The sequence below is a fragment of the Plasmopara halstedii genome (assembly GCF_900000015.1).
Source record: "Plasmopara halstedii genome assembly, contig: Scaffold_292, whole genome shotgun sequence".
Lineage (NCBI taxonomy): Eukaryota > Oomycota > Peronosporomycetes > Peronosporales > Peronosporaceae > Plasmopara > Plasmopara halstedii.
The window spans coordinates 601,419-611,975 of NW_020187213.1; the positions used below are offsets into that span (position 1 = coordinate 601,419).

A 10,557-nucleotide genomic window follows, 5' to 3' on the forward strand; every position below is an offset into this window, starting at 1 on the left:
ATGCTGATGCTGATGCTGTTGCTGTTGATGTTGATGTTGCCTTCGCTGTTGCCTTTGCTGTTGCTGTTAATGTTGCTTTTTCTTTTGCAGTTCTTGCTCCTTCTCCTGTTCCTGTTCCTACTTCTGCTTTCTGCTTCCTTTGAATCATTGGCATCATAATTCCTCAACCAGCATCGTCAAGCTATTTTGATTTACTGAAAGAATTTGTCTACAGGCGGCTTGGGGGAGAGTTGTGAGGCACTGCCGTTACAAAAGGGACAGGAGCTGTCGAGACCACTTCACAGAAGCCTACAAACTCGGTTTTTCTTTGAACGACATCAGCGGAGATACCGCTTGCATCTACAATAAAGCCAGGCCTGGGGTGGACTGAATCAATGAATAAAGTAGTTTTAATTTTATCAAGTACTTAAATTATGATTCTGTATTATGTGCACAGTTCGATAGTGCTCTTGAGACTACTTCGCGAAAGGCAGGTTTTCCAATTGGAGGGAGTCAGCTGAAAAGACGCTTGAACATGTACCAATGTCTGCGCGTCTATCTTTATTTGTCCGTTAAATGTATACCACATTAAGCTCTGTGTGGGCACTGTAATTAATGCATACCGTATTATTGTAAAAGTCCCACATCAAACTATTTGAGCTATTACGAAATTCAAATAACACTTTAATGTAATCATAAACATTCAAAGATGGTAGGTACTATTAAAGATGATAAAACTGTGGAAAGTAGAGGTACGTGGGCTGTTAGCCTTACGTCAAGAAAAGGGATGAGCTTTTATAGGATATAGTAATATTAAGATGTTAAGTATTAATCTGAAAAATGATCACAAGTACGCATCACTTTTGGAATAAATTTCTTTCGAGGGTCTCAGTTCTGTTCCTGGGCAGACGAATAAAACCATCATCTGAGCATCGTATAAATGGATATTTCGAGTCAAAATTCCCGCTGTGTAACGTTCATGACACTTAGTAGCACAGTGGGTCAACTCAACCACCTCGTCGTGAAAAGATTGTACCTTCTGTAGGGTTTATCAGAAAGATTAATAGGTTCATATTTATTGCGGGTTTAAAGGGGTCAGTAAAACAGCATTTAGAGGGTGGTAATTTTTACCTGGATGTTTTACGGGTTATGAAAATGACATTTTAAGGAACGTTCCAATGAGACATTGGAGAAAACAAAATGACGTCAAAATTGAGACCTCTTCAATGTAAGAGACGGAAGAAATCTTTTACTCTGAATAAAGAAAAATGGAAATATGCAGATATTCTCAAATGTTTTAGAGAGAGCAACAGATCGTCACGCATTCGATATCCAAAATAACAGCGTGACGAATGTTTGAGTGCATTTGCAGTTGTTGCAGTTTCAAAATGATGCGTCTAGACTGTTCAGACATGCCGTAGCATATCCCTAAACACCATGTGACTTGATATCGCAGATGATGACAAGGTGACGAATGAATGAGTCCATTTGCCATTCATGTGACATGACCTCAAAACTGGCATTTTAACATAAAGATTCTCAAGTCTCTTCACTCAAAAGTAAATCACCTTTCTCGCCACCTATTCGTGGAGCTTTATTGTCCGTACGGAGAGTGCACTACACGATAGTGCTGATGCAGCCGGTCCTTAACATAGTGACATACTTGAATTTGCCTTCATGGGCGTAAGCGTTTCACTTGTATTTTTGGTCGCCTTTCTCAATCGGCAATTACTCTGGTGATTGCTGCACAAAGCCACTCTCACTCTTTGTCACATTATTCTATCCTAAAGGCCGGACAAATTGCCGCCGCTATACGTCTACTATCAGAATCCCCAGCTTACAGCTGTGACTAATACGTTGCATGTCTTTGTGTCAATGACCATATACTCTAGAACTACAATTTATAATTGTTACCCTCCGACTTACCATGAGACAGTGGCTAACTACCCTTTTAACGTCTATACTAAGCCTCATATGGTCATCCACATTGCTGCCAGTTTATCTTTATCTCGTCGGTGTCATTCATAAAACCAAATTTTCCATAGCTTTATGCTCGCCAAGACCATAACATAGGTGAAATGATCACCAGAGCGCTACTAAGAGAGATATGCAAAGAACTTTACTTCATTGTCTTCGGCTCTTGATACTCACATAAGCTATAAGATACATGCGCGGCCTGCACGCACCTTTTATCTGGGCTACAGGTATGACGGATCGGGTTCTCATGCGAGATCGCTTGACCAACCCATCACGGAGTGTAAAGGTGCTGCACCTAGTGGAGTTTAGAGTCAATGAAACCTGGTCTAATAAAACAACTTTGCTAAATAGGTTGATGTTCACAAACTCACAGTGCAATATTTTACACTCCTATGCACGGAAGCAGAAGCAATTTTGGCGCGAGCATGAAGCTGCGATAGATTCAGTAAATCACATGGAAATTTCCACATCGACTCTCAGCGATGTGGCGAAGTTTATAAAGCTAACCATGGAAGGCAGAAACCGCTTTATCGGGATAAGACAGAATGTGTCTTCGGTAGTGGGACTGTCGCCCTTAACAAGACGAGCTACTAGTATTGGAGTTGAGGGATAAGCTACGCCTGTGACAGTTGGCTGTGTCTGCTTGAAGCAGGTCTAGCAACAACTCGTATATGGAGCGCACGTTTTATTTGTTGTACAACAACTTTAATTGAAGTCCGAGCGATTTAGTGGCACTTTGCGATAGAGGAAGTGTGCAGGGGCCGTTGTAGAAAAGAAGCAATTAGACGGTGCGGACACCGAAGGGCGCCTACAAGTCAGAATTGATCGGTCAGATATGCCGATTGTACTAAAGATGATTGAGTCTTCTTACGTTGAAGCGGCATATCTAAGTTAAAACGTCCATGCCACGCGTTCAACGTGAAACAGTAAAGCACAACGTGTTTGTAAAGAGAGAAATTCACTCACAATAGAAGACCGATGAAGTTCAAAGAATTTCAAGTATCCTCTAAATACCTCCGATAAAAGGCCACCAAAAGAATTTTTTTAGAAGATGTGAGCAAAGAACAGCGACATCTAGTCGCACAAGGATTGCCATTTGCCAGTATTGTTCCAAGAGACAAAAATGTTACATCAGTTATCCGTATTCAATCTGACGGATATGATTTGGAAAAAACAAGATTTTTTGTGAGTGTCAAACACGGTGTCAATAAATATCTGGATTGGGATTGCTCGACACACTTTATTATCATGGCTTGTCTTGGTCATGAAATAATTGCACGTTTTGATACCTAAGAGCCGGGAGCGGCGATGGCCCTATGAAGGCATAAGCCAGTCGTGAGATTGCTCTAGTGAGACACCTTTGGTAACTCATCTGGATGCCGGTGGGTTCTCTCCAGGTGAGGAAAAATTAATCTTTCTGGGGAGCAAGAAGCTGAAATAGCAACTGATACTGTCAGGTTGTCGATGCAGCACCTTGCTGCTCTAGAGGTTCTCAAATTAGGGTGCGTGCGTGCGAATGGACAGATCGGCACGCAAATTTGATTCGCAGTAAATATCGAGATGTGCATATTAGGATTTGAGATCTTCCGCGAGTATGAAGACGTCTTTTTATTTTTATTGAGAAAACATTACCAATTTGGGTATAATCAAATTGTCATATGTTGCAAACGCTTACAGCTGCGCGGTGTGCGGTTAAAATTTCTTGTCCACATGTCAAGCAAGCTTACGTATATCGCGCGACTTTTAGAACAGTAGACGTTACGTGGAGGCATCAAAGATGTCAAATACGGATACGATATCTGTGCGTCTTGCGACTTGTCTCAAAGGTTTTGTTTAAATCTCCGATCTAATTGTGTGCCAGAGAGAAGTTACCGTGTAAAGCAGTCTCCGTATCATATCTCTGCTGGGACGGGAAACTGTGCTGTAATTCGTGGTATATTTCCTTTGCAGTATAATTGATGTGCACTTTCAGTAAAATACGGTACGCAGTCATTACAGCGGAGAAGACACGATCTCAATGTGGTATACATTTTGGTGGGGGGTCCGCACGGTAATGGACAAAGTAAGATGGACGCAGAGGGACTCAATCCGATTCGAAAGCCCTCTTTGAAGATGCTAATTGTTACCGCCTCAAAAAGAGAATTGTCACCGGGCCTGACATTGATGAATGTCCAACCGGCTTCTCCGCTGACTCCATCTTATTAAAATTCCCGGCTGTGGGCTTCTTTAAGTAATCACAAGAGAACCGCCCTATTAAGTTACCGAACTGTGTACTTACTTCAGGATCTTCCGACTACCTTCATAACAAAATCAAAACTTCCGCCATGATGGAATTGTCCCAGCCGGTTCTGACTTTGATTTAGATGCAAGAAGTTTCTCCGGTGAGGTCGTCCGATTAAAAACAAGTTTGCAGGCTTCTGTAAAGTAGTCTCGTCGGCACCTATCTCTTTCGTAATGGGAGTGCCTGACGACGCTTCCGCGAGCCGCTTGTTAACAAATTCTTCTGGTAATCGAATTAGCTTGACAGCAGTGGTGGAGGATTATTGATGCCAATGGATCAAAAGAAGCAGGAGCAAAAGCAAAACAGTAGCAGGACCAAAGGCAGAAGCAAGAGTAAGGATGTTCTTTAGGCTGGGGGCTAGTTTTGTCTCTAACGGATTTCCAATCGATTTTTTTTCAGAACTACTACCAGCAACAACAGCAGTCTAATAATACTCATACTGGGCGGCGACATAATTTGCTCCCAAAAAGTTCCACTTCTCTAAGGCGGCAATTACCAGAACTTTCTCTTCATCAAGCCAAGTACAGCATTAATCTCCCCCATATCACGCTTCTCATTACCACTGCCTGCCGTAGTGTTTTGCGTAGCATCACTCACCCACACACGATTTCAGAATCACTATTTGCCCACATCTGACCTAATATCATCGATTGAGATCCAATGATTTTTTTGGGTCAAGATTCAACCTGCAGCAGATTTGAGTGTAATAAATCCAACCCTGCCTTTCGTGAATACGAAACGTCATTTATGGAGATAATACGAATAAATATATTGGGGTCTATGCATTCAAACACGAAGAATGTTCTTCCTATAGCTTTCTATTCACTGCAAAGCCCGAAACTTAAAGACGTTATAATTCTATACCCTTTTAAAAGAATTCTACCATCTCCATGACTTGGCATATTCAACGGCCATATAACGGTCATCGCTTAGCCGCATCTTTTGATTCCCGCGTGCGGGCACAATTTCAGCAGAAAGAAAAGCAGTGCACGTTTAGTTGAGCTCTACAAATGACACAAGGTTTGAAAGTGTAATACAAACTAAGTGTTTTACTTTTTTCACGGGATTGGTGGTTCACGCAGTTCATGTTACTTAGTTACCAATCTTGCGACTACAATCACTTTCTACACACGAGCTTCTTGTTTTTTTTCAAAACCAGGGTTATGAATGGCCTTGGCGTATTCATTGCCCACGTAATCGGCAATATGATATCTTTCCAAAATTTCCCATGGGTGAATCGTCAAGTCATTCGCTATCGTCTTATAAACAGCTTCATGAGTTAGCCCTTTGGTGAACCATTCTTTATATTGTTCATTTTGGAAATAACGTCCCCACTCTCTGGCTGACGAATCTGGAGACTTTTGCGCTAAACGTAGTATGATCGCCACTCTGGCGGGACCGACAGCACTGGTGAGCGTATCAAGCAGCGTGACTGTTTGTGCTTCATTTCGGTAAATTTCATAGTATTTCAAGTGGTAGGAAACCCATACTCTAGGAGAAAATGCTTTAAATCCACCATAGAGAAAGTTGCAGACGTCGCGTTCGGTGCGAACCACCATATCCACGACATCAACCGGACTTTTTTTCTTGTTCAGCCAAATCACAGATAGAGCTTCCAAGTACTTCTGCCCTAATTCATTTTGATTTTCCCGAGAGGTCAGAATTTGAACTAGATCGGTCTCTCCATAGAAATCGATGAGATACATAAGTTCAACAAATACAGCTGCCTCTCGATTTTGCGTTCCACTCTGAAGTTCAATATAATTGACCCACTGATGGAAGCGAACGCAAAAAAAATCGCGGCGATCGATCTTGTCGAGCATGATTCTTGTTAATCTGTGATTAATAATCGGCTCGTGTTCGAGCAGTGGAGCAGCGACCACACGTGTCTGAGATGTCTGGAGCGCTCTTTCGAATATAATATCTAAATCCTCGGGAGTAAAAAATTCTTTCATAGCAAGAATAATTTTCCGGTATGGTTCCATTTGTCCATTCACTCGTTGGTTGCAAACAAAATAGGCCCACTTTATCCACGAAGTGTCCGTCAGGAGGTTTTGTGACCCTAACTTCATTTTGCATATCGCAGCATATTCATTTGGCGTCATCCCACTGAGGAGATGTGGTACGATTGAAGCGGCGATGCCAACTAAGCCTAGAGTTGAATACCTTTGGGTGCTTTTCAAGATTTTCTCACGGAAGAAAGAGGCTGTCATTGCTGTCATTCCCCTGAATTCATTATCAATGCTCTGAGATCCAGTTAAAGGTTCCACTTGTGAAGTTGCGAACGTAGAATTTGTCCTTGCCAAAGCACTGGCAGCGAGAAGACTGGCCGCCACAACAGTGCGTAAGTAGCGAAAATGCACGGCTGTAGTCGTATGGATTTTCAAAAGTGAGTTGATTCCGAAGTCTGATGTGGTGACACATATAAATGTCAACTAGGTTAGCTACATAAAATTGTAAATATGCTAATTTGGTCGTAAAAACGCAATAAAATATCGCAACGTCTACATACAGTGTAATACTAAATCATGAAAAACTTTCACGAAGGTCAAATTACACGTAATGGTTATTGTGAATATGCAAAGATGGTGCTAAATACAGTAAATTTGTAATTTTTAGTATCCATGGAACATTGCAGGTTTTTTCTTTGCAAAAATTATTGTAGGTACAACGCGATGCAGTATTCAAAAGATTAGATAGTATGACCATTTCTAATACCGTATTGGTAAAGAAGGGTTGCCACGCCCTAGCCACTAAAGATTTATTTGAAGATGCTACTCATAACAGCATGCTGTACTTGTTTTCTATCGAAGTGGACGTACAAAGCAATCCTTTAAACATTCTATATGAGTGAGAACGTTGGCTATGTAAGGTGCACGGCAACCCATTGCACTAAGTAGCATTTGTAAGTCATTTCAACGACGGTAGGTCACGAGACGTTTCCCCGGTACAACTCGAAGATCTTGCTTTGTTTATGTCAATTTTTGATTGCAAACGGTGTTACACAATTACACGTACCCTTGTGAGAAAGGGCGGACCGCAATAGATTGTGCGACTATACATTGGTGTGTGTTACACAGTTAGTGTAAAGATACAGTGGGTTGGCTACATCGTAATAAGAAGCCAGGATTGCCAGTAGTAATGCATATACTATATTAAAATGAATTTCTTTACTAATCAGGAAATCCTAGGGGTTTGCTTAGCTATTGGCGGCTATGCCGAAACTAAAACAATAATATAGAGTTTAGTTCTTGAACAGAAGTGTTCGTTTGCCTTGGTAAGGCTTTAGTATTTAGAAGTAGTAGGTTACGGTCCGCTACACTAGTTACTGGTTCTTCGAAAAAACGTAAGAACGGTGATTTAGCTTAGCTATCTCTAAGCAAAGAGCTATGGCAGTCCCGCTGCATAGGGTCAGTCAAACAGCTTCTCAAGAGCCAAATGCGGTATTTAATCATCTAGAAGCTTTTAGCAGGTATGGGTATGAGCTTGTGAAACATTTTCAGGGACGTATAAATGATGCAACGTTGATAGCACAATGGGCACGCAATGTACAGTTACAGTGGTAAAATTTTGAGATTAGAGAAAAACATCTCTCTGAGTGGGGGAAGCTGGATTTTTCAAGTATTCTGCTATGCTTTAGACGGAGCAATAGCGCATCGCACATACGGTCTCCAAGACAAGAGGCCACGTGCGACATTGAACGTTAGCGTGCAGCGCCTCTAAGAAAATGGCATTCTAACATGAAAGTTCCCCAAAACTGTTATTCACTTGACAATAACCTTTCTCGCCACAGCTTCATGAAACTTTATTGCTCCGTACGGCAAGCGCTCAATACGATAGTCCTGATTCAGCAGTTCTTTTACATCGTGATATACTTAAAGTGGGCCTGTATACATATGGGGTCTAAGCCTTCTAATTGTAATTATAGTCGCCTATCTATATCGGCATTTACTCCGACGATTGCGACACAATGCCACACTCACCTTTTTCACGATAATCTACCTCGAAGGTCGCGACAAAATACTATGCGTTGAGTCAGATCTAATTTATGGATCCCCAGCATTCACCTATGATTAGAACGTTGCATACCTCAGTATCTGCAAACATACCAAGTAGAGGCCACAATGTATAACTATTACCTTCTGTCTCATAATGAGTCCACAGCTAACTATCATTTTCTACGTCTATACTAAGCATCGGGCACTCCCCCACGTTGCTGCCAATTCATCTGGTCAGTCCCATTTCCAAAGACAAAACTGTCGTAGTTTTATGCCCGCCAAGAGATCTTCTGCACCATAACATAGGTGACATTATTTTCAAAGTTCCGCTAAGAGAGAAATACGAGGAATCTAACGTTTTTGTCTTCTAGTTAAACCATAAGTGATAGCATTTAAGTCACGCTATACTGTGGATGAACTTGATTACTGGATCAAGGGCTAGGTCCAAGCAGCATATCACGCAACAGTAACTTCAAATTTTGCAAAAAGATTCAAGCGAACAAAAATAACTGTAGTTCTACTTCAAAGATTAAACGATGTCGTGACTGGAGCTGGCATCCTAATGTTCTCAATATAAACATTATCTCATGACAATCGCGCTATTTTATCACATTCCTGGAAATTTCGAATTTTGTCGAGCGCAGGGTTTAATTTTGGTCAACGCCTTCACCTCAATTCTCACCCCACCTCTCTTGACAGAGTCGCTTGTTTGAGATTTGGACCCCATTAACATCAACATATACGAGGTAAAATTGAACCTAGGTTTTTGCCGCTCGCTTTCACTGGCCTTGATTTTATTTTACCATTAACGTTTGGCCGGTCTGCGTAGGATCCCGACCCTGCATACCCCTAAATTAGACGCGCATAGAGCGAATGGTTTAGTGCTTCAGAAGTGACAACTGCGAGTCTAACGTTGGCATTTTAAAGTTAGGTGATCGCTTGCTTCCTTTTTAACTTTATTAAGTCGCTTTTATATCTTGCTCAAAGAGCTTCCACTTTATGCATCCAACCCGATGTCCACGAAACGAAGATTGTGCTTTGCATACAATGTAACATCCTCAGCATCCTTGAAAAATATATAATAGATACGGAAATTTTGACCTGAGCCGCACTTGTCCCAAATTTGGCTTAAAAGTTGGCAGTAGCTGTCGTCTCTTGCGATAATCTACCGCCAGCTCGGCGATAGAAGATCTCGACCACCTGCCATTGTTTGCTGACCCTTGCCCTCCCAGACAGATGAGCAATGATTTGGGTACACACGGCATGAATGGTAAGGCGGTGCAAAGAATCGTGGATATCTGCCACCTCAACACTTTCATGTTAATTTTTTTAAAGCTTAACAGTAGGTGAACGCCCTTTTCCGCACGAAGCACAAAGCGTGGGATTGGCTATCATGAAGCAATTAGCGTCTGAGATGTACTCGTTTATAGCTGCTCTACCATATCTATCAAGCAAGAAAATAAATATCCTTTTGCTTGCACTCAAAAAGGTAGGCACTTTACAGAAATGCCCTCGCGATGGGAGCCAGTAATATCTGGTTGAGGCGAGCACAGAGACGTCGCACAAACGCAATTTATAGCTGCTTAAAGTCTCCAGGCATGGCATAAACACTTCGGGTATATGCGCTGTCAAGTGTGTTGACGAAAGAGATTGCCTTAGAGGGCACTCAGCTACACCAATGATAACTCGTGATCTATCCTTACAACAGGAATATATAATTGCGACAATTATCTTCGAGTGCAATGGGTTCACCGTGCACCTTGCGTCGAGTAAGCATAGACTTAACAGAAACCATGCTACCAAAAGCAGAGAAAATGAGTACGTATGTCTCTTTTCAGGGTGGATTCGAAACTCTACAAAATAATTATAACTTACTGAATATAAACCTAGACTACATCTAACAATACAGTAACTTCATTGGTAGGCATGAGACTAATTGCTTATATTACTACGAACCTATCCTTCATGGGATGACGTCATTTATAAAAGTGTCGTTACCTGGAACTTCTAAGGATTTACAATTTTACAAGGTGTAATGAAAATTTTGTTCAATCGTACCAATGTGTCTGTTGACGTGCGCAATAATACAGTACATACCTCGTTTCACCCTCTCCGATCAATAGCTTGTCCAAACTGCACTCTTTTGCTTTAAGACGGTATTTGCATAAAATTGATATAGTTGAGAAGATGACAAAAACCGAAGTGAATATATTTAGGTCCTTACTTCGCTACTCTGTGCTACCTCTAAGCCTGTCCTTGTAGATCCTTCTAGAAGCTTCCTTATGTAACCTTATCTATCTAGACCAATGAGCGACTACCATT

At 41.5% G+C, this 10,557-nt stretch overlaps 2 protein-coding genes across 2 annotated transcripts; one reads left to right on the forward strand and one right to left on the reverse strand.

Moving 5' to 3' along the window:
- Positions 1 to 5,361: 5,361 nt before the first annotated feature.
- On the reverse strand, positions 5,362 to 6,450 carry PHALS_05968 (uncharacterized protein; the record flags this gene model as incomplete). The annotated part of the gene is made up of 1 exon (XM_024723299.1): positions 5,362 to 6,450. The coding sequence occupies one exon, from the start codon at positions 6,448 to 6,450 to the stop codon at positions 5,362 to 5,364; it is 1,089 nt and encodes a 362-aa protein (XP_024574290.1).
- A 3,021-nt stretch (positions 6,451 to 9,471) lies between these two features.
- On the forward strand, positions 9,472 to 9,766 carry PHALS_05969 (uncharacterized protein; the record flags this gene model as incomplete). The annotated part of the gene is made up of 2 exons (XM_024723300.1): positions 9,472 to 9,505; positions 9,579 to 9,766. The coding sequence occupies 2 exons, from the start codon at positions 9,472 to 9,474 to the stop codon at positions 9,764 to 9,766; spliced, it is 222 nt and encodes a 73-aa protein (XP_024574291.1).
- Between the last annotated feature and the right edge of the window lie 791 nt (positions 9,767 to 10,557).